This window comes from Heterodontus francisci, chromosome 40 (genome assembly GCF_036365525.1).
Source record: "Heterodontus francisci isolate sHetFra1 chromosome 40, sHetFra1.hap1, whole genome shotgun sequence".
NCBI lineage: Eukaryota > Metazoa > Chordata > Chondrichthyes > Heterodontiformes > Heterodontidae > Heterodontus > Heterodontus francisci.
In genome coordinates, this window is record NC_090410.1 from 4,856,767 (window position 1) to 4,881,608 (window position 24,842).

At 43.8% G+C, this 24,842-nt stretch overlaps 1 protein-coding gene across 7 annotated transcripts in view; it reads right to left on the minus strand.

Annotated features, from left to right (window-relative positions):
- The window catches only part of LOC137352993 (serine/threonine-protein kinase PAK 4-like), a 135,882-nt gene that overhangs the window by 17,496 nt on the left and 93,544 nt on the right, over positions 1-24,842 (minus strand). For 6 of the 7 annotated variants that reach the window (XM_068018861.1, XM_068018859.1, XM_068018860.1 and 3 more), the window contains one exon: positions 1,655-2,422. In XM_068018861.1, coding sequence (XP_067874962.1) covers positions 1,655-2,422 — 768 coding nt within the window. The remainder of the gene's footprint in view (positions 1-1,654; positions 2,423-24,842) is intronic. The other variant, XM_068018862.1, reaches the window with a different exon arrangement.

A 24,842-nucleotide genomic window follows, 5' to 3' on the forward strand; every position in this document is an offset into this window, starting at 1 on the left:
CATCTGCAAGCCACCCTCTGAGTCACACACTATCCTGACTTGGAACTATATCGCTGTTCCTTCATCACCTCTGGGTCAAAATCCTGGAATTCCATCCCTAACATCACTGTGCAAGTATCTACAATACATGGGCTGCAGCGGTTCAAGAAGTGACTCCCCATCACTTATTCAAGAGCAATTAGGGATGGGCAGTAAATGCTGGCATTGCCAGCGATGCCCACATCCATAAACGAGTCAACAAAAACACAAGTGGTGGAAGATTAGAGGCAGGAAATGTTACCCAGGCTGATCTCCTGAAGGCCAAATCCAGTGCAGCAATGGCAGAGGTTCTGGCAATAGGGTAGATAACTCTCTCAGCCAGAGTTGTTGCAGGGTCAGTGAGAGAGCGGGGGACAATGGAAGAAAACCCTGTAGACCCTGGTCCATCTGCTGCAGAATTGCATGACCCCATTCTGCACCTGGGCCTCTTGAACAAAGTCACCCCACCTATTTTGGACTGGGCAGAGGCATGTACTGGGTTATAGTGATCCAAATGAAAAACTCAACTGACTTTTTAAAATAAAAATCCTGGTCTTTGATAGTTCAATTAGCAAAATGTTACATATATGGAGAAAAGGAATTGAAAATGGACAACTTCTCTGCTATAAAAAGCTGTGCATTAGGTAATAAGTGAGACATGATGTACTTATTCAAAGTGTTCCCACACCAGCTTATCTGTTGGGACAGGTACACCAGACTGGATGCTAAGTTGAATACTGAAAGGTACACATCACTGATCAGAACTGTGCACACAGTTATATAAAACGCTGGTTAGGACCCTAATTAGAGGACTGTGTTCCGTTTTGGATAGCAACCTCAGGAAGGATGTTATTGACCTTCGTGGGGGTGCCGTACAGATTCATTAGAATGAAATCCCTTAATACCCTTACCTAACAAAAATTTATCGATCTCCGTTTTGAAATTCTCAAATTCTCAAGCCCCCAGCTCGACAGCCCTTTGGGGAACAGTGTTCCAGATTTCCACTACCCTTCGCGTGAAGGAATGCTTTCTGACATCACCCTTGAACAGCCTAGCTCTAATTTTAAGATTATGCCTCCATGTTCTGGATCTCCCCCCCTCCAAAAGAGAAAATAGTTTCTCCCCATCAAATCCTTTAATCATCTCAAACAATTAGATCATCCCTTAATCTTCTATACTCCAGGGAATACAAAGCCACTCTGTGAAACCTGTCCTAATAATTTAACCCTTTTAGCCTTGGTATCATTCTAATGAATCTGTGCGGAACCCCATCAAAGGTCAATAACATCCTTCTTGAGGTTGCTATCCAAACCGGAACACTAAATAGGGTCCTAACCAGAGTTTTATATAAAACTAACATAACTTCCAGCTCTTTGCAAATTACAGCCCTCTTGAGATAAAATTAGCTTTTTAAATTATTTTTTGTACTTGCGATTTCAGTACATGGAGCCCTAAATCTCTGCTCCTGCACAGTTCCCAGCCTCTCACCATTTAGAAAATACTCTGATTCATCTTTCTTAGGTCCAAAGTGGATGACCTCACACTTAGCCACATTTTTGCCCACTCACTGCAAAAAATTATGCACCACAGCTTTAATGAAGAGGGTAGCAGGTGGGTTACAAGGTGCCATACAGACCTGACTGCTGGCGCCCCTATTTGCCCCTGTCTCGGCCATTGGGTAAGTATTGAAGGGTCTCCCAGTCTGGTGCGTGGCCTTCATTGCTCCATCTGTACCAGGAGCATTTGGAGGACGGATATTAGGGCCAGAAAGGGGGCGTTTATCCCTTGGGGACTGTGGGCTGTTCTCGCCTGTATACGTAGATTTTGGCCTCTTGTCGGAGCTTTCATTTCTCTCTCGCCTCGATGTGCGCTCCTGCGAACTTGTGGGTTCATTGAAACCAACGTGATTTCCTTCCCGATCGCTCAGTTGGTCTCTCCTGCCGTCTACCTTGTCATGCAATTTGCTCCTGTTGTCGGGGTGCCGGTGGTGATCAGGGCGGGGCTCCCTATCGTTATGATGGTTGGGCCTGTTTGCCCCAGTCCTGCTCGGCTCCTGCCCCCTTGGCTGCTGTGGGTGAGCCCGGCTATCTTCCCGCTCAGCATTCCGGTTCTTTTGCCTGTCGTCTCTGCCCTGGTCCCGCTCGTCCCTGGACCCTGGTTTGCCCCTCTCAGTTCTCCCCTTGTGGTCGTGGTGTCTGTCTAGCTCAGCTGGGTAGGTGCTCTTGGAGTGGATTTCATGCATTCCATTCTTGTGCATTCCATCCTGCATGGGGTCTTGACGGAGTAGAGAGGGTGGGCTCCCTCTCCGCAGGGAGTTGGAACGAGTCACAGAAACATTCTCAAATTCGTCCAGGAGCCAGTTTAGAGAGCCGTCAATTCCGATTTTGCTTCCTCGGACAATGGCCTGAAACACAAAGCAAAGAACAAGTAGATTTTGATTCACAGAGACCAAGAGAAGCATTCATTGAGGAACTAATTATTGAGCTAAGGGTTAGAAATGCAAAAAAGCTGGAAATGTCACCAAGTCAGTGGTGGGACTCCTGCCACGGAATCAGAAGGCTGTAGGTTCAGGCCCACTCCACAGACCCCAGTATGTAATCTAAGCTGACACTTCAGTGCAGTACTGAGGGAAGATTACATTGTTGGAACCGTCATTTTATGGGAGCACTGGTTGTTAAACTGAGACACTACTGGCCTGTTCAGGTGTAAGTATTTGAACAGCAGAACACCCTCCCAAGTGTGCTGGCCAATATTACACCTAAACCCACTCACAGTCCAAGCTCCCACATGGCTGCAGGAGTAACATACTTGTTGGTGTCTTTGGAACTATGCTAAAATATGAATTACTGCCTTTTTAATTTAATTTCTCCCTAAAGTTAATTCCATGCAATCTGGGCACCTAACCTAATGAAACAGACTAAATACAGATTTACCAATCAGATGCTAATGCTGGAACCCTAAAACAAATAATCGAACTCTTCCACAAAGAATGTTAGGTGCTAGTGGTAAATGAGCAAGCAGCACCTCATTGCTGTCGTAAACAGCACTGCTTTTTCTGAACCATTTAAGTTGCGCGGTCCTCAGTTAGAATCTTTCTGCTGAGAGTTTTTTTTTAAATGTGCGTTGCCAAAAATGCTTTTAGAATAACTGAAGGCAGAAATCTGTCTGGAACCGTTAACAGAATCGAGCTGTAATATGGAGATAAAGGGTCAGGTGAATGGATTCCACCCACTGCAGTTCCTGCCTAAGCTGTGATTTTAAATCACTTTTATGAACTCCATCCTGCTTTTTGATTTGTATTTTAAAATGTTGGGGGGAGAGAGAGCAACAAAAACAAGCGTTATTTGGGGGGTTGGGGTGGGGGGGGGGGGGGGGGGGGGGGGTGCCCGCAGAAGACAGAGACATTTTGATGAGTGGAGGGGGAAAAAGGGAAATGGAAGAGGCATCCTACTGGGGAGAAGGGAGGTGTGCAGAAGGGAAGTACGGGGAGAACAGAGGAGGGGAGAATGATATTGCACATACGTTTATAAATCTCTACTTTCAAGCTATTTCTTCATGGATACATTATAGAGGCATTCACATATCCCTTCTTCAGATCAAATTGTCGGCCTTGATACAGTCCATGGTGCATTCATCCACTGAGGTATTGGTGAATTACAGAGATTACAGCATAGAAACAGGCCATTTGGCCCAACAGGTCTATGCCAGTGTTTATGCTCCACACGAGCCTTCTCCCACCTGACTTCATCTAACCATCTCATACAATCATTGATGTCTTTCTCCCTCAGATGCCCATCTAACTTTCCCAGAAATGCATCTATTCTATTTGTATTAACTACTCCATGTGGTAGCGAGTTCCACATTCTCATCACTCTCTGGGTATAGAGGCTTCTCCCAAATTCCCTATTGGATCTGAGTGGCTCTCATATTTATAGTTCCCAGTTTTGGAATTCCACAAAAGTAGAATCATCTCTATCCTATTAAACCCTTTCATAATTTTAGTGACCTTCATCAAATCAACTCAACAACAACTTGTATTTATATAGCACTTTTAATGTAATAAAATGTTCCAAGGTGTTTCACAAGAGTGTTATAAAGCAAAATTTGACAACTAGCCACATCAAGAGGTATCACAGCAGGTGACCAAATGCTTGGTCAAAGAGATAGGGTTTGAGGAGAGAAAGAGCTAGAAAGGGAGAGAGGAGTTTAGGGTGAGAATGACAGAGCCTCTGGACAAAGCAGCTGAAGGTACAGCCTCCAGTGATGGAGTGATAAAAATCTGAGTCTTTTCTAGGGAAAAAAGCCCCAGCCTGTTCAATCTTTCTTGGTATGTTTATATAGTTCAAATCATACATAAGCTATGATCTAACAGCATAGGCTTGATGGTGCTTTTTTAAAACCAGTAAATACGAACAAGGTGCAGACTGAACAGCAACTACTTCATCTCATTGTGACGGAGCAAGTGTTTTTTATCCCAGAGTTTGAGCAAGTGTTTACATTGTAATGACAACACAGTTACACTTCACATTGTTGCTGAGTGAAAAGGTTTGAGCACTCTGTGTCTTTAGTTCTACCTGTGTAGCCCAAAGAATGGAATGCAGCCCATCTCATACTCTTAGCTCCCACGTTTAGACTCCCTTTCTGACGTATTGGAATGCTGCTCACAGTCCACAGCTATTGACTTGCACCATTTACAATTAGCACCAGCTCAGCACACTGTACAGAACTGAGAGGCTACAACCATCAAGACAGACTGAACAGGATAGGGCTCTTTCCTCTAGAAAAGACATAGCTGAGGGTTGATCCTTTAATGTCATAAATTATGAAAGGGTTTGATAGGGTAGATAGACATAGAGAAGGTGTTTCTACTTATGTTTATAGCTGCTAGTTCTGGTCTCCCCATAAGATAATCAATAAATCCAGAAGGAATTCTGAAGAAACTTCTTTACCCAGAGTGGTGAGAATGTGGAATTTGTTGCTGGAAACTATGTACATATGGGAGAAAGGTATAGAAGACTATGTTAGAGGGTTACATGAAGTAAGGTGGGAGGAGGCTTGTGTGGAGCATGGACCTACTGGGCCGAGTGACCTGTACATGTGCTGTTAATACTTTATAATAATCCCAGATCTGTATATAAAATCTATGCTCACGATGCCGTGCAGTACTGAAGGAGCAGTCCAGTGCCTTACATATGAGACCTCAAATCACGGATTTATTTGTTCAGGTCAGTGCAAAAAGCTGACGGTACTATTGTTTCCTCAATGTCGCCAGAAACCGTCAACCGCAAATCATTTTAATGGCGGTCTGTGGGATCTTGCTATGCACAAAATGGCTGCCGCACTTACCTACTTTACTGTGACCACACTTCAACACCGAATCACTGAGGACATACTTGAGGGATGACAAGGTGCTTTGTCAATGAAAGCTCTTTCTTGCCTCCCTCAACAAAAGCGCTCTCAGGGAAAATTGTAATCATAGCTTGATAGTCAAAGTGCAAGGAAAGAACATGGAAAATCTATTGCTGCAAAATCTACTGAGGAACCAGCAACTTCTGTGCCTTTCCTTTAAAAATAAATGACTTCATGCTTTTGTGATTTCTGCTAAGTGCAAAGACTGGTTGGCTGGGTTACTGCACTAAAAGGTCATGAGTCTGTTACTGAAGATTGTGGCAGGCATCACTGGATGTACACGTTGCCTGCCTCATGTAGGTATCACTGCTTTATCTGTTTGCTACTGAACTAATCGATTGCACTTCAGTGAACAATCAAATGGTGTTACAGCCTTGTGTCTCTATAAGACTGTGGTGTAGACTTTTCATGTGAGATTGATCTGGTGTCATTTTCACTCAAGGTTTGTTGCTGTAAGTTCAGTTCCGTGGATGAAACACTGATCCGCAGCACATCATGATACTCTGACAAAAGCACCAGCAGTTACTGCCATCAAGGCATTGCACAGGATATTTTACTAACAGTCATTTGTTCTTACCAACCACAAGTTACTCGCACCAAATATTGATTGGTGTATGATCCAGCCATGAATAATGGATGAAGGATGGAATTCCGCCAGGGCCACTCAGCTCCAGACCTCACCACAGCCTTGGCGAAAATCCTGTCAAAAGATCTGAATTCCAGAGATGTGACAATAGTTACTGCCTTCACATCAAGGCAGCATTCGATGAGTGTGGCATTAAGGAGCCATAGTAAAATTGAAGTTAATGGGAATCGGGGGAATTAAATACTGTGGCTGCAAGAGCAGGTCAAAAGCTGAGAATTCTGCAGCGAGTAACTCACCTCCTGATTCCCAAAAACCTGTCCACCATCTAAAAGGTACAAGTCAGGAGTGTGATGGAATACTCTCCACTTACCTGGATGGGTGCAGCTCCAACAACACTCAAGAAGCTCGACACCATCCAGAACAAAGCAACCCACGTGATCGATGCCCCATCCACTATCTTAAACATTCGCTCCCTCCATCACCGGAAACAAGGGCAGCAGGTGTGTACCATATATAAGATGGACTACAGCAACTCATCAAGCCTCCTTCAACAGCACCTGCCAAGCCCATGACCTCTACTAGTTGGAAGCACAAGGGCAGCAGATGCATGGCAACACCACCACCTGCTAGTTCCCCTCCAAGCCACACACCATCCTGACTTGGAATTATAGTGCCATTCCTTCATTGTCTGTGGGTCAAAAACCTGGAACTCTGTCCCTAACAGCACTGTGGGTGTGCCTACACCAGATGGACTGCAGCAGTTCAAGAAGGTGGCTCATCACCACCTTCTCAAAGGCAATAAGGGACGGGCAACAAATGCTGGCCTTGTCAGCAATGTTCACAACCCATAAAAGAGTAATAAAAAGGCTGTCAGCCGCAGAGGGCAGCAGCTGTTTCAATTTCGATCTTGTTGCAAGGAACAACCAGGGGCTTGGTGCTTATACCCTGCTCTGCTATATTACCCTGTGAGAGAATAAAGTACTTGGAAACTCAGGGTGGGGGAGGGGATAACGACAGCACAGATTGGGAAAGGGATAATTACAAATCTACCCCAGAACATACCGTCTCTCCTCCTCCAAGTTGGTTTACCGTCTCTCCCTCCACATCGGCATCACAGCCTTCAGCAACCAGATCCTTAACTCCCTTGCTTAATCCAACCACTTTACTGCTAAATTGTATTGTACCTAATCTCTGCCTGCTTAATTTCAATACTGGATCCCAAATGTAACACCCAGTGCCAGCATCTCACATTGATGTGAGCAAAAAAAGAAACATTTCACATAAAAAGTCAATATGCACCTCCAACAGTGTAGCACTCCCTCAGTAACGCCCTGGGAGTGTCAGCCTGGATTTTGTGCTCAAGTTCATGGAGTGGGACTTGAACCCACAACCTTCTGACTCAGAGGTGAGAGAGCTGACCACTGAGCCATAACAATTTACTGACAGGCTTTAATCTATGACTGATTCCAGAAATCTGGTAAATGTTCAGTGATATCAGAGAGATTTGCTGATCAAATAATTAGTCTTGCAAGACAAAGATTTGGAAATTAACTTTTTATTTGCAAACTCACAAATCTTGATCAAACTTCCTGGCAAACTGGCCACTTGTTTACTTGACAAACCACACTGTTGTTGGACTGCTCTTAGTATCTCGATATGTTAGAGAGGAAAAGAAAATTGAATTTAAGCCAACAGGGAACAGATTAAACTGTGAAGTAAACTGTGTCCTGTGCGATTGCCTTAAGCAAAAGAGTAAAAAGAGAATTTCTCACTTGGGTATTACAGAGAAGAAAAGAACGTTTTTTAAGGGTGATTTCATACAAACTTATGTCCACTCGGGTCCACCAACTACATCTACAATGTGAGGACAAGAGCTCACAAGGGGGAAAAAAACTAGGATAGATCCAATAGCTGTAGCTGAAGCTGTTACAAGAGTCACAGTCACAGACACCTCTCTCGCACTTCAATATTCCAACATGGGAAATGGCTGTTGAGAAAACTGTCCATACAATAGAAATAAAAGCTTGGAAACAATGCCACTGGCTCGTAGTCCCACTACCCTGTCATTGAGTCTTTGTTCACAGCTAAATGCACAAAGGCAGATTCCTTCCTTATTTTGCTCCCTAAATTGCAGGTCTCCAGGCTACAAAGGTAGGTGTCTAGAGTGGTGGCAGGTGGAAAGATAAATGAGGGGAGGGGATGGGCAGGGAGAGCAGCAGACGCAGGTTCTGGGTCTCTGTTCAAACACTGTTACCCCTAGGACCTATCTTGACAATGTAAAAATGCCTTTGGTGTTTATAGATTGGCATGTTTATCTAGATCATGAGCCTCGCTAATTTATTTTTGGGAGTTGCGGTACTTGGATTCTACATGCCCTTTATTTAATTGCGCGGAGCTCTTTTAGCACCAGTCTGTAGCCAAAATGCCAAGACACTTGCGGTCCAGTTTGAACTGTGTTATCATTGGGCACTTTTACACTGATAATTAACCACCCTCACAGCAGCAGCTCCATGCAAGGCACTGCTGGATCTGACAACATAAAGGGTGTGAATGTAGTATTTCTGATCAATTTCAGGGTCCAGATTTCCTGAGACTGCAAATGATCACTGGAAGGCAGCATCCCTCTCCCACTGCCACCACTCCCTGCTCCCCAGGGCCAATGATCACTGCAGCAATTGCATCTGGAATTAAGGGAAGCCCGAGTCCCGGCTGCTCTTCCAGCCCAACAATGCCCAATGTGTGGACCTCAGTCCTCTATCAAGGAGGAGTATTTTAAAGAGATTTTAAATTATATTTAAAGACTAACCTTAAAGTTCACAGGGACAGAATAAATTGTGCTCTGTTTATTTTAATATGGCGTCTAAAGAATTAGATGATTTCAGCATTACATTTTTTAAAATCCTGGTTAAAATTTGCTTTCGGCAACACCCTGCACAGATTGCATGTCCCTTTTGTTCTGCTAAACTAAAAGTCTGATTTGGCTTTTGCTCCTTTTTCCTTTAAACTTCACAGCATTTCAACTGCTAATCTGATTTGTTTAAACTGCCGCTCCCTTTGTAAACTTAACAGTGACCCCATCACACATTACAGCAACTTCTGCTGGACTGGATATGGAGAGGCACAGCACATGGCTAGGCACAGTGGGCAGTGAGGGGCAAATCTGGCCAGACTTGCCAGTTAAGGTGCTGGTATCCCCACTGGGTTTGCATGGTAGAACATCCAGTCCTTTCCTCAGTTCCTACAGTAGAAATAAGCTCAATTTTGTAAATGTGCTGAACATCCTCAATGTATATCAACAAAATTCAGCATACAGGCTGCGATTAACGAGATTGCACCAAAGGAAGGGAGAGAAAACTTTCAATCGTTAAACATGTTAATTGGGAGTACTGTGCACGGTTCTGGTCTCCAATATTAATATAAAAAGGATATAGAGGCTTTTTTTATTCTTTCATGGGATGTGGGCTTCGCTGACAAGGCCAGCATTGGTTGCCCATCTTTAATTGCCCTTGACAACTGAGTGGCTAGCTGGGCCATTTTAGAGGACAGTTAAGAGTCTGCCACATTTCTCTGGGTCTGCAATCACATGCAGACCAGACCAGATCTCCTTCTCGAAAGGACATTAGTGAACCAGGTGAGTTTTTATGACAATCGATGATGGCTTCATGGCACTGTCACTGGGTCAAAATCCTGGAACTCCCTTCCAAACAGCACTGTGGGTATACCTACCCCAAATGGACTGCAGTGGTTCAAGAAGGCAGCTCACCACCACCTTCTCAAGGGCAATTAGGGATGGGCAATAAATCCTGGCCTGGCCAGCTATGCATGAGGGAAAAAGAATAGAAGGATATGTTGATTGTGTTAGATGAAGAGGGTAGGAGGAGGCACATGTGGTGCAGGGACCACTTGGGCTGGATGGCCTGTTTGAGCTGTAAATACTATGTAATTCTATGTCAATATTACTGCTGCATATAGTACGTTGTAAGCAGCACCTCTGAAATTGATCTCTGATGACAAATAGTAAACGTTAATTTCCCGGTATAAACTTTTGCCCGCTGTAATCATGGACACAATGTCACTGAGACTGCACTGGAGTTAGTGACAGAAGCAATGTCAACATTTAAGGATAGATCAGACAGGTGGTTGAGAGAAAGGAGAATAAAGGAATATGGCAGTAGGATTGGGTACACGGGACTAAGGCAGAAACAGGATAAAGACAGTGTTGTAATTAAACTTTCCTGTTCTGCAGTATAACAGCAATGCACTGATTTACCTGCAATGCTCACTTAAATATTTCTATTGCAGCGCTTGTCTGGGTCTCCAGAAATGGCACATTTACAGAAGAGAGGGAAGCTGGATGTAAAATCTACTATTCTTATACAAAGTTGGATGGGACTATCTATCCAAAAGGAGCAATGCAGGAACAGGAGGCGGCCATTCTGCCCTTTGAGCCTGTTCCATCATTCAATTCGATAATGGCAGATCTGTATCTTAACTTCATCTACACACCTTAATACCCTTGCATAACACAAATTTATTAATCTCAGCTCTGAAGTTTTCAACTGACCCCCCACCCCCCACCCCATTCCAATCTTAACAGTTTTTTGGGGGGAAAGAAATTAAAAGATAGCAAAGATATGACAATGAAACCCTTGTGAGAATATTCTGTGCATGTTCAAACAATCTCCACACACTCCTTAGTTTAAGCAGAATGCATACACTTCCTGCAGCTCCCAGTTGCACTGAAAACGGAAACTGGATTCAAGGAGTTACACTAATCCCAATCACATTACATTTTAGGAAATACAGGTCCATTCTGTAAAGGCATCTAATTTTTAAGACAGAATTGTAGAATGCAATACCCAAAAGACCAGTAAAAATACTTGAACCACACGTAATAAAAATGGAATTTAGCCAATTCAAGTGGCCTCAATTATAGAGAATAGCAGTCCCTTTGTACATCACAGGCAAGCCTTTCTGTTTACATAGAAAAACATGCAATTCATAATGCAATCACCAAATTAGGAGTACAACTGCATCAATCTCATGGGGCTTACTCATTCACTGTGCACCAGGGGCTATGGGCAGCAGCACAATATTTTATTCAGCATGCAATCTGGGCACTGAGCCAACTCGAGGTTACACTGTAGGCAGATTCACACAGCACCAGAACAAAGGCTCGGGTGAGGAGAAGCAGGATCAGGTGTGAGCAACTCTCCAGCATTTATTGCTCCAGCTCATGAATAAAGAATGGCCACTTGGGTGAAGAACAAGGGAACAGCAGCCTTAGTGGTCATTGCCTACAGCAAAGAGGAGGAAGAAAAGAATTGTAGCAATGGATTTGGGCCAAAGGGAACAAAAGGGAAGTTCTGAGAGCTGGAAATACTTGTTCTTCGCCTGCACCCCCACCCTCCCAACCTTTCACTTGCTCAAAACCAATTATATTTCTAACTTTTGCTAATTTTGATGAGAGGACATCAACCTGACATATTAACTCTGTTTCTCTCTCTCCACAGATGCTGCCAGACCTACTGAGTATTTCCACCACTTTGTTTTTATTTCAGATATACAGCATCCGCAGTATTTTGCTTTTATTTTAGTGAACTTTCTCCAGCGCCACTTTTACTGTTGTTGGCGGACACGCAAACAATCTATTTAGGTGTGGTGCCTTCTTTTGGTGCAACCTTGCTGATGGCTGTGAAGCCCAAACCTGGCCAGGCAGGCTCTGCCACAAGTGCTGCACATGAAGATGTTTGCTGTGTAGCCTAGGCATGGTTTTAGGAGATGTAGACATGTCTAGTGTCTACACCCCCCTCTCGACCTCGTAGGCTGGTGTGCAGAAGAAAGGTGAAAGCCTGTATGGCTGGGGCCTATTCTTTTGCAGGAGTTGCCAGAGGTGCTAACTTGAAGGAAACACCAACCGCCGAATGGGACTCCACTCCAGACTTTGTAGGGTTTACTCCCTTAGCTCTTGATGATGTTGTTGATGTTGAAGGCACCAATCAGCAAGGACCAGATCACCACAAACGTGGGTGTGATCTTGGCCTCCAGGTGTACGAAGGGAGCAGCTCCAGGTCGCTGCTTCCTGCCTCTGCCTCCAGGTTTCTTTTTATCTGATCCACCCAAGAATGTTACTGGTCTTTCATCAACAAGGTACAAGTGACAGACCTCATGGCTTCATTCGAAAAAAACCTGATGGGGAAAAGACCTGATGAACCAAGCAAGAACATCCTGGACAAGAACTCTCCTAAGCAACCTACAGTCATCTCAGATTGACCCCCTGAGGGGGCAGTGAGCTGGAGGGTTCAGGGGAAGGTGGTGGTAACCACTTATACTAGGTCAGGAAATTGAACATTACTGCCTTGATTTGCTACCCACTCATTTCAATGAACTGAAATTTAATGGCCTGGAGATTTCTGGATTCATCTTGATTTTATCCCTCACTTTCTACAGGCTTGATGCCATTTTGATTGGACAGAGTGAGAAAAAGACAGTGATGCTGTTGGAGTACTGTGTGCAGTTCTGGTCACTGCACTACAGGAAAGATGTGATTAAGCTAGAGAGGGTGCAGAAAAGATTCACAAGGATGTTGCCTGGTTTGGAGGGCTTGAGTTATAGAGAGAGATTGGATAGGCTGGGTCTGTTTTCCCTGGAGCGAAGGAGGCTAAGAGGGGACATGATAGAGGTATATAAAATTATGAGAGGCATAGATAGGGTAGATAGCCAGAGTCTGTTTCCCATGTTAGGGGTGACTAAAACTAGAGGGCATAGATTTAAGGTGAGAGGGAGGAGGTTTAAAGGGGATCAAAGGGGTAAATTTTTCACACAAAGAATAGTGGGTATCTGGAATGAGCTGCCTGAGGAGGTGGTGGAGGCAGGAACAGTAGTGACATTTAAGAGGCATCTGGACAGGTACTTGAATGAGCAAGGCATAGAGGGATAAGGAATTAATGCAGGCAGGTGGGATTAGTATAGATAGGCATTATGGTCAGCATGGACACGGTGGGCCAAAGGGCCTGTTTCTATGCTGTATGACTCTATGATATTAGTTACACATCATGGCCATTTTGCACGCCTATCAGCTGCTAAAGGCCAAGCTCTGGCCAGCGATCTTTCCGACTTTTCCAAACAACCTGAAAAGGGAAGGGAGATGAGGAAACAAGAAAGAAACCAAAGACAGAAGAAAGTACTTAATAGTACAGTACCTAAAAAAATTCTGCACATAAAAGACAAACGGTTGAAAATATTCAATGGGAAAAAACAAAAATGTAAATTCATAATGACTGAGTCACACCCATAACTCTGTTCAAAAACGTGAAGACTTCAAAACTCTAAACGAAGATCCTGTTGTGCTGCATATTTTATTCACTCAAACTACTTATACCAGAAACTTGCTCCCAAGGGGTGTGTGAACTACCTTTCTCCCCACCATACCCCATGCTGCTCTGAAATTGTTCCCAAGGAGGTGAGCACAAGTTATCCCATCAACTCACTTTCTCGCAAGGGAAGTGCCAGCTTCTGCTTGGAGTCTCCCTAAAATTCCCTGGAAGCACATCACGCATGGGGAATTTCAGACACCAATCCACATCAGATTACTATGTGAACGTGCATCAACGCCACTCACTCCAAGGGTTTTCTTTTAATTAGAAACCCAGGCCCACCACACCATGTGTTTCTCTCGTCAACCCCACTGAGTTATCCTCTGATATTTCAGTGGAACAAAGTAAGATGAAGAGTTTCTGATTAAACAATTATCATCCAATTCACTCAGTTACAACTCTTCCAGATTTTGCCTCAGATCTAAAGGCAGAGAGAGACTGAAAAAAGGCACTTAACCCATCTAGTTTCACTTTCAACTCTCTCCCTGTGCATCTAGGCCACTGTCACCATATTCCCTGAAAATGAGTGCAAATCTGCCCATTTCTTTTCTGAATGCATCACTGGAGTGAGTCTACACTAACCAGCAGCCCTGTTTTGTGCTTGAAATGCAAAGCAGTTACTAATTGGATTATGTTTTGCACCCCTCAGCTAGCTTGTGCTCTGAAAAACAACCACCGGCACAATGAACATAATTGAAAAGAAAGCCATTTACAATTTCCATGCAAATTTAAACCAACCCCAACTGAATGAATACCAAAGCAATGCTCGTTAAAGCAAAAGCCTTGAAAGCATTTATAGGGGATCCCATCATCAGATTTGTCTGTTTATTTACTTTTATTTGCGAGTGCCTTAATGAGAGGAATGGATTTTGAAGTTTGTATGGAGACTTGACGCCTGAACAATCCATTTTCCTTAATAAAACTGGCTGGATAAAAACAGCATTTCACCCACTACAGGAGTGATGTAATTAAGCATTCTCTATTATACAGTATTCCAGAATATCAACTATCTAGAGATACTTACATAAACTGAGATCACCATAATGAGACAATTGCCAAAACCAGAATTAAAAACTGAACTGATTCAGATCTCAGCAAAAGTTTGCCAGTTAATAAAGAAAGGAAGATGTCTTAACCTGCAAGTTACATAATTCACTGGCTGGAATGCCGTGCTGCTTGGTACCAGTCAGTCCCAGGCACAGATAGCTGCAGACTGACACCAGATCCAGTGAGGCCCATCTCGAAGCACATTATTTTCCTCCTAAACTGTATGCTCTTTGTGCCTCATGATTCAGTGCTGTCATTGCCTCCCTCTCCTGTGCAGAAACCTATATTTACTTCACATTAAGACAATCAGGATCCACAGCACTGTCACTTGCCATTTCAACACACCCCCCCCTGCTCTCATGTCCAGATATCTGTCCTGGGATTGCTGCAGTGTTCTGGTGAACATCAACGCAAGCTCGAGGAACAGCACCTCATTTACCAATTAGGCACGATACAGCCTACCAGACTGAACATTGAGTTCAATAATTTCAGAGCATGACTGACCCTCCCTTTTTTTTAGTTTTAGTTTGAATTTTTTTTATTTGTATTTCATTTTATTTTACTTTGCTTCATCATTACAGTTTTTTTCTACCATGTGCCTGCCCATTGTTTTTCTTCATTTTTTTTTCATGTTTTTGCTTGCGGCTAGGGCTTTCATTATTCTCTCATTTAACACCTTCTCTGCATTAACACTTCGTATTTCACCACACCATTAACACAATCTTTGTCTTTGCCCATGACCTCCTTGTCAGTTATTCTCTGTGACCCTCTGTCCTATCAAAACCTTCCCCATTTGTTCTCTTTTGCTCCACTCCCACTTTATTTGCTTAAAACCTTTTACATTTCTAACCTTTGCCAGTTCTGATGAAAGGTCACTGACCTGAAACGTTAACTTAGCTTCTCTCCCCACAGATGCTGCCAGACCTGCTGAGTATTTCCAGCACTTTTTTGATTTTAGGCCACAGCACTGTCGCAATGCGAAAAACATATTACAAAAATGACCAAGTTTTGAATCTATTATTCCTAACATCCAGTAATTGTTAGATCAGCTGAGACAAAAAAAAGACAACTAAATAAAGAAACTGGTGAATGCATCGATATTGAAGAGACAGCTGGCCTGATTGAGACATTTGCCAGAGTGAATTTGGTAATTTGGTGCACGTGGGAATCCGGTGCAGAGGGGGAAAAGAGGGGCTCCTTTTCCCATCTTTTTCAGCCTCCAGCAGTTAGTGAGTCTTCTTCCTCTGACTCCAAGGCAGGTGAGTGCAACTTTCCATTACTTCAGCTTGACTTATTAACTAATTGACTAAAAAAAGATTGTACAGCAATGGCAGGGCCAGTGGTGTGCTGCAACTGCAGCATGTGGGAATCTGTGGAATGCACTGCAACCCCAGACAACCATGTCTGCAGCTTACACAACTTCAGATCAGAATTGCTGAGCTGGAGACTGAGTTGCAGACATTGCGGAGCATCAGGGAGGGGGAGAGTTACCTGGACACTTTGTTCCAGGAGGCAGTCACACCCCTTAGAGTAGGGAGAACATTAGCGATGGCCAATGGTCATGGACAGGAGGATGTGACTGTGAATGAGGCAGGTAGGTGGAATCAGCATGTAGTGATGGAGGAGCCTCAGCCCCTGACCTTGCCCAACAGGCACAGTGGCGCAATGGTTAGCACCGCAGCCTCACAGCTCCAGGGACCCGGGTTCGATTCTGGGTACTGCCTGTGCGGAGTTTGCAAGTTCTCCCTGTGTCTGCGTGGGTTTCCTCCGGGTGCTCCGGTTTCCTCCCACATGCCAAAGACTTGCAGGTTGATAGGTTAATTGGCCATTATAAATTGCCCCTAGTATAGGTAGGTGGTAGGGAAATAGATAGGGACAGGTGGGGATGTGGTAGGAATATGGGATTAGTGCAGGATTAGTATAAATGGGTGGTTGATGGTCGGCACAGACTCGGTGGGCCGAAGGGCCTGTTTCAGTGCTGTATCTCTAAAACTAAAACTAAAGATCCTTGCTACCTGTGTGGATGAAGAGAATCACTGCAAGGTGGATGAGCAGACTGACGATGGCACCATGGTGAAAGATGCCATTCCAGTGGGGGGATTGAAGAAGAATGCGGTCGCGATAGGAGACATAGTCAAGGGGATAGATACTGTTCTCTATGATCGCGACTGGGAGTTCTAACGGTTGTGTTGCCTGCCCGATGCCAGGGTTAAGGACATCTCCTCGCAGCTAGAGAGGAACCTGGAGTGGGAGGGGGAGGATCTGGTTGTCGTGGTTCGTGTGGGAACCAAATACATAGGTAGAACCAGAAATGATGTTCTGCTTACAGAATTTGAGGAGGTCGGGTCAAACAAAAACGCAGAACATCAAATCTCCAGATTGTTACCTGAGCCACGCGCAAATTGGCACTGGGTCAAGCAGATTAGAAGTAAATGCGTGGCTCAAAGAGTGGTGTGGGAAGAAGGGGTTTCGATTCTTGGGGCACTGGCATCAGTACTCAGCGAAGAGCGAGCTATCCCATTGGGATCGGCTTCACATGAACCGGGCTGGAACCAGTGTCCTAGCCAATAGCATAACTGGGAGGTTTGGGTAAAGGGAAATTTAGAAATCCAAACAGAGAGATCAGGGCCTCGGAGCAGGATAGTGATGTGGGTAACTCCCAACAGATTGGGACAGGAAGGGACAGAGAGTTTAACAAAAACTGTACATTGGCAAATAAGGTCATTGCAGGGAATAGAGGTAAAAAATGAAATTGAAGTTCCTTTATCTGAATGCACGAAGCATCTGTAATAAGGTAGATGAACTAGTGGCATGAATAGAGGTAAATGATTTCGATCTAATTGCCATTACCGAGACATGGTTACAAGATCACGGTTAAGAAATAAATATTCCAGGGTACACTATATTTCGGACAGACAGACAGAATGGCAAAGGAGGAGGGGTAGCCTTGATAGTAAAGGATGGCATAAGGACATTAAGGAGGGGGATCTGGCCTCAGAAGATCAAGTAGAATCAGTTTGGGTGGAAATTAGGAATAGCAGGAGTCAAAAAACACTGGTGGAAGTAATTTACAGGCCCCTAACAGTAGTTATATTATTGGATAAAACATTAAATTGGAAATTATTGGAGCATGTAAAAAAGGTAACATATTAATTGTGGGGGGCTTTAATCTGCATATAGATTGGGACAATCAAATTGGCAACAGTGGCCGAGAAGATGAATTTGTAGAATGCTTTCATGACAGTTTCTTGGAGCAATACGTTGTAGAACCGACTAGGGATAAATCTATCTTAGATCTGATATTGTGTAATGAAGCGGGGTTAATAAGCAATGTCAGAGGAAAGATCCACTGGAAAATAGTGATCATAATACCATTGAATTTCATGTTAAGTTTGAAAGTGACATATTTCAATTACAAACAAGAATCTTAAACTTAAGCAAAACCAATTACAAAGGTATAAGGGGAGAACTGGCTAAGGTTAATTGGGTAAACAGACTGGAAGGTATGGCGGTAAATGAACAGTGGGAAACATTTAAAGAAACAATTGAAAGGGTTCAACAAAAGTACATTCCATTCAAAAACAAAAACTCGTTCAGAAAGACCCATCTGTGGCTCACTCAGGTAGTTAAGGAGAGTATTAGACTAAAAGAGGCCTACAATGTTGCAAAAAATAGTAGCAAGTCTGAGGACTGGCAGTGTTTTAGAAACAAGCAAAGGGCCACCAAAAAGTTGATTAAAAAAGGAAAAATAGAATGGGAGTAAACTAGCCAGCAATATAAGAACAGATTGTAAGAGCTTTTATAAGTACATAAAAAGGAAGAGAGTAGCTAAAGTAGACATTGATCCCTTCGAGGCAGAGACGGGAGAAATCATGGGGAATGAGGAAATGGCAGAAGCATTGAACAAATATTGTGTGAAGACACAAGTTCCATACCAGAAATAGGCAGTAACCTAAGGGCTAAAAAGAATGAGGAAATTAAGGAAATTGCTATCAGTCGAGAAAAAATATTGGAGAAATTTGAGGGACTAAAATCTGACAAGTCCCCGGGACCAAATGGCCTACATCCTAGGGTTCTAAAAGAGATAGCTGCAGAGATAGTGTATGCGCTGGCTATGATTTTCCAGAATTCCTTAGATTCAGGAATGGTTCCTTCAGATTGGTAGTTGGCAAATGTTACGCTGCTTTTCAAGAAAGGAGGTAGAGAGAAAACAGGGAACTATGGGCCAGTTAGCTAACATCAGTCATTGGGAAGATGCTTGAAACTATTAAGTCTTCACATTGCACTTGGAAAAGCTTAGTATGATTAGAAGAAGTCAGCATGATTTTACTAAAGGGAGATCCTGTTTGACAAATTTATGTTATTTGAGGATGTGACTTGTACGGTAGATAAAGGGGAGCCAGTTGATGTAGTATACCTGGATTTTCAAAAGGCATTCGATAAGGTGCCACATAAAAGATTAATAGGCAAGATAAGGGCTCATGGTGTTGGGGATAATATATTAGCATGGAAAGAGGATTGGATAACTGACAGGAAGCAGAAAGTGAGCATAAATGGGGCATTTTCCAGTTGGCAGACAGTGAATAGTGGGGTGCCGCAAGGATCAGTGCTGGGGCCTCAGCTATTTACACTCTATATTAATGACTTGGATGAAGAGACAGAGAGTAATGTATCTAAGTTCGCTGATGATACAAAGCTCGGTGGAAAGGTAAGCTGTGGGGAGGATGTAGAGAGGCTGCAAAGAGATATAGACAGGTTAAGTGAGTGGGCAATAAGATGGCAAATGGAGTATAATGTAGGGGAGTGTGAAGTTGTTCACTTTGGTCATAAAAATAGAAAAGCAAAATATTTTTTAAAAGGTGTGAAACTGGTAAGTGTTGATGTTCAGAGACACTTGGGGGTACTCAAACCAGGAATGCACAAAGTTAACATGCAGGTGCAGCAGGCTATTAGGAAGGCAAATGGCATGTTGGCCTTTATTGCAATTGGAGTAGAGGAATAAAGAAGTCTTACTAAAATTGTACAGGGCTTTGGTGAGACCGCACCTGGAATACTGTGTGCAGTTTTGGTCTCCACATTTAAGAAAGAATATACTTGCACTGGAGGCAGTGCAGCGAAGATTTACTAAATTGGTGCCTGGGATGAGGGGGTTGTCCTATGATGAGAGACTGAGTAAATTGGGCCTATATTCTCTTGAGTTTCTCTCGATGCCGAAATCAACAAGTGCATGGGAAAGGCTTCCACTGCTATGTGCAGACTGGCCAAGAGAGTGTGGGAAAATGGCACACTGACACGGAAGACAAAAGTCTGAGTGTATCAAGCCTGTGTCCTCAGTACCTTGCTCTATGGCAGCGAGGCCTGGACAACGTACGTCAGCCAAGAGCGACGTCTCAATTCATTCCATCTTCGCTGCCTCCGGAGAATCCTTGGCATCAGGTGGCAGTACCGTATCTCCAACACAGAAGTCCTCGAGGCGGCCAACAACCCCAGCTTATACACCCTACTGAGTCAGCGGCGCTTGAGATGGCTTGGCCATGTGAGCCGCATGGAAGATGGCAGGATCCCCAAGGACACATTGTACAGTGAGCTCATCACTGGTATCAGACCCACCGGCCGTCCATGTCGCCGCTTTAAAGATGTCTGCAAACACGACATGACATTGATCACAAGTCGTGGGAGTCAGTTGCCAGCGATCGCCAGAGCGGGTGGGCAGCCATAAAGGCGGGGCTAAAGTGTGGCGAGTCGAAGAAACTTAGCAGTTGGCAGGAGAAAAGACAGAGGCGCAAGGGGAGAGCCAACTGTGTAACAGCCCTGACAACCAATTTTTTCTGCAGCACCTGTGGAAGAGTCTGTCATTCTAGAATTGGCCTTTATAGCCACTCCAGGTGCTGCTCCACAAACCACTGACCACCTCCAGGCGCTTACCTATTGTCTCCCGAGACAAGGAGGCCGAAGAAGAAGAGAAGAAGGAGAGGCGATCTAATTGAGATATACAAGATTCTGAAAGGGCTTGATAGAGTAGAAGTTGAGAGATTGTTCCCACTGGTCAGGGAATCTAGAACATGGGGACACAGTCTCAGCGTAAGGGATCAATCATTCAGGACAAGATGAGGAGAAATTACTTCACTCAAAGTGTTGTGAATCTTTGGAATTCTCTACCCCAGAGGGTTGTGGATGCTCCATTATTGAATACATTTAAGGCTGGGATATATCGACTTTTGGTCTCACAGGGAATCAAGGGATATGGGAAGCCAGCAGGAAAGTGGAATTGAAGCCCAAGATCAGCCATAATCATACTGAATGGCAGAGCAGGCTCGATGGGCCATATGGTCTATTTCTGCTCCTATTTCTTGCGTGCTTGTGAATTCAAGAGGGAGCAAGGAGAAAATCCTATACAGTAAGGTGCCACTTATGACAGATGAAGTTTAACTGACCAACTGAGTAAACCACATCGGCCCAAAACCAAACACATTATACATGCCTTTATTTGCCCACACAAGCAGTGACTTGTGCAACCAAGGTTCCTGTTTTAATGTTCTGCTCCCCAGCATTGTGACAATTCAATCCATTACAATTGTTACTTTCTGTCCCCAACTTTTTCTTTTACAACTTCCCTCAGCCTTGTAAAGCATTCAGACATACGCTCTACACAGGCAGCACTACTGAAATTGAGTAGCTATATGTACAGTTGCAAAGGTCACAAGGGAGTTAGAGAATCCTCGATGTGAAAACAAACAGCTCCAAGCTCCTCACCAATCTCCGTGTCCGATTACAATGGAAAATCGGAAATACTGGGGAGATCTGTAAATAATGTAAATAATAGTAGTTTTGGTCTCCTAGGCTAAGGAAGGATACAATTGCATTCAAGGCAGTATAGCCAAGTTTCACTAGAATGGTTCCTAGGATGAGAGGGTTGTCCTGTGATGAGAGGCTGAGTAAACTGAGCCCCTTGGAATTTAGAAGAATAGCAGGTGATTTCATTGAAACATACAAGATTCTAAAGGGGCTTGACAATGTAGATACAGAAGTTGTTTCCCCAGGCTGGGGAATCTAGAACATGGGGGCACAGGTTCAGGATAAGGGGTCAATCATTTATGACTGAGAAGAAATATTTTCAAAAGGTCGTGAATCTTTGGAATTGTCTATCCCAGAGGGTTGTTCCACTGCTAAGTATATGCTAGACTGAAATGTCACATCTCCACCAATTCGTGGGAATCTCTTGCCCGAGACCACCCAAAATGGAGAAGAAGCATCCGCGACAGTGCCAGCCAGGTCGAACAACTTTGACATGCCCAGGCAGCGACCAAGTGCAAACAATGGAAGGAGCGTTCGGAATTTCGAGCATCCCATTTGCTCGCCCCACCTGTGGCAGAGTGTGTGGATCCAGAATTGGACTATTCAGTCACCTCAGGACCCACAACCCTGGAGTGGAAGAGAGTCTTCCTCATTCCCGAGGGACTGCCTAAGGAGGAGGATATTGTGGGCTGAGATAGTTAGATTTTTGGTCGCTCAGAGAATTAAGGGATATGGGAGTGGACAGGAAAGTGCAGTTGAGGCAGAAGATCGGACATGATCATACTGAATGACAGAGCAGGCTTGAGGGACCACATGGTCTACTTCTGCTCCTATTTCTTATGTTACGTAGAAGCAGCTTGCACTGTATGCTAAAAGTTCAACTTTCTGAAGTCCAGCAAGGTCCTAGACTGATACACCCATCCACCAACTTATAACCAAACAAACAAAATGAAACTTCAAATGAAGACCCCTCTGGTGTGGAACTCTGGAATCTCAGTAACGAGCAAAGATTCCAACGATTTAGGACATTTTCAGTAAAATTCTAGGCTTCAAGGGAATTACAAATTTGAAAAGTTGAAGCATTTCTGAACCAGATGTCATCAAAGACTTAGATCCCTCACAATGCACACATTTTAAATTGACTGGGTAACTTCAGAAAAATCAAAAAGATGATTGTCACAGTTCACTTGGACTTCCTCACTTACTGGATGAAGATGGGCAGCCTCATTTAAAGAGGGGGTAATCATCAATAGGAGCCCAGTTAAACAAACCAGATAGCTCAAAGAGCTATAACCAAGGTTTATCTAATAGTTTCCTTTTAGCCTATCACTGGATTTGGGGATTCATTTAAGCAGCGTCTGATGACCTCACCAGGGACAAATCTTGGGAGGCATCACTGAATCCAACTCTCAGTGCAAGTAAACCAGTTATCTCAAGAACACAGTTGAAGTGATGATTGATAAAACACTTGTATTTTTGCTGGCCAAGTAGCAATGCTCTACGAGTTCTGACGAAAGGTCATCAACCTGAAATGTTAAACTGAGTCACTCACCACAGATGCTGTCTGAACTGCTGACTAGCATTTTCTGTTTATATTTCCGATTTCCAGCATCCACAGTATTGCCAAACTGTATCTAAACATACTCTTGCACTTAAGATTATTGAGGTGCTTCCTACAAGGACACTTTGTACAAGGCAAACAGAAACTCTAACTAATGTAGTTATCAGTAGTTTGGACGCTATAGCAACCATCACCACGCTTAAAACATGGCAAACCAGACATCTAGCCGGTCCTCCGACAACGGGTAAATCGAGTGCTGATGCCAAACAAATAAATATGACTAAACCGGGCGGAGTGTCCTAACTTGAGCCACATGTGGCTTCCCCGAACCTTGGCAACATATTTCAGAAAGGGCTGGACATTTAGTCTGATTTGTGTGTATACTTCTTTTGTTGCTAGTTTGCTCTGTTTGAATTTCATGACCCAGACAGCCTCACTGGAGGATTAATTCTAAATGGAAACACCCAAATCTATCAGCAACTTGAGATCTATACAACTAGGAACAACATAGGGACATAGGAATTAGAAGCAGGAGTAGGCCATTCAGCCGTCGAGTCTGTTCTGCCCTTCAAACAGATCATGGCTGATCATCTATCTCCACTTAATGGGAACAAAGGCAGAGTTTGAGAGTTCCTCCCCTGGGTTTATAATAAGTGGCTCGCGAAGGCTGTCCCTACTCTAAATAATCTCCGGCAATATTAGAATAACTTTTGTACTTTTTTCTGCAAATGGTTGCAAAACTGTTGTTTAGCTTAATAATTGCTCCCAACATCAGAACACATCCAGAATCAATCACATACATGGGGTAGATATGATACAACTTATATTTAAATAGAATGCCTTTAACATAATAAAACACCCCAAAGTGCTTCACAAGAGTATTATAAACCAAAATATGATACGGAGCCATATAAGGTGGTATTAGGTTAGATGACCAAAAGCTTGATCAAAGATTTTAAGGTGTGTCTTAAAGGAGGAAGTGGGGAAGTGAGGCAGAGAGGTGTAGCGAGCTTAGGGCCTATGCCATTGAAGGTATGGCCACCAATGATGAGCATCCCTGATTTTAATTGCTCCAAGAGGCCAGAATTGGAGGAGTGCTGAAATCTTGAAGGGTTGTGGGGCTGGAGGAGGTTACAGAAATAGGGAGGGGCGAGGTCATAGAGGGATTTGAAAACAAAGATGAGAATTTTAAAATCAAGATGTTGCTTTACCAGAGCCACAGTGAGCACAGGGGTGACAGGGGAATGGGACTTGGTGCAAGTTAAGACATGGGCAGCAGAGTTTTGAATGACCTCTAGTTTATGGAGGGTAGAATATAGGAGACCAGCCAGGAATGTGTTGGAATAGTCAAGTCTGGAGGTAATGAATGCATAAATGAGGATTTCAGCAGATGAGCTCAGACGCAGGCACGTTCCAGAGGTGGAAATAGGTGGTCTTAGTGATGGCGAGAATATGAGGTCGTAAGCTCATCTCAAGGTCAAATGTGACACCAAGGTTGCAAACAGACCGGCTTGATCTCAGACTGTTGCCAGGGAGAAGGACGGAGTCGGTAACTAGGGAATGGAGTTTGGAGCGGGGACTGAAAACAATGGTTTCAGTCTTCCCAATATTTATTTGGAGGAAATTTCTGCTCATCTAGTATTGGATGTCGGATAGGTAGTCTGATAATTTAGCAACAGTGGAGGAATCGAGAGAGGTGGTGTGAGGTAGAGCTGGATCTCATCAGCTTAGATGTGAAAACAATCTCTGGGCTTTCAGATGATATCCCTGATGGAGAGCATGTAGATGAGAGATAAGAGGGGGCCAAGGATAGATCCTTAAGGGACACCAGAGGTAACGAAGAGAAGGAAGTAAAGCCGTTGCAAGTGATTCTCTGGCTACAATTAGGTAAGAATGGAACAATATGTTGATGTTTTTCACCCCTCTAGCTCAGAAAGCCAACTGTAGCACTTGAAGCTGTTTGCCTGGATGACAGCTGCTAGCTAGCACAGATTAGGGACCAAAGCAGAGATCCGTCAATTTCTACAGCTCAATATCGCAATGTTTACCC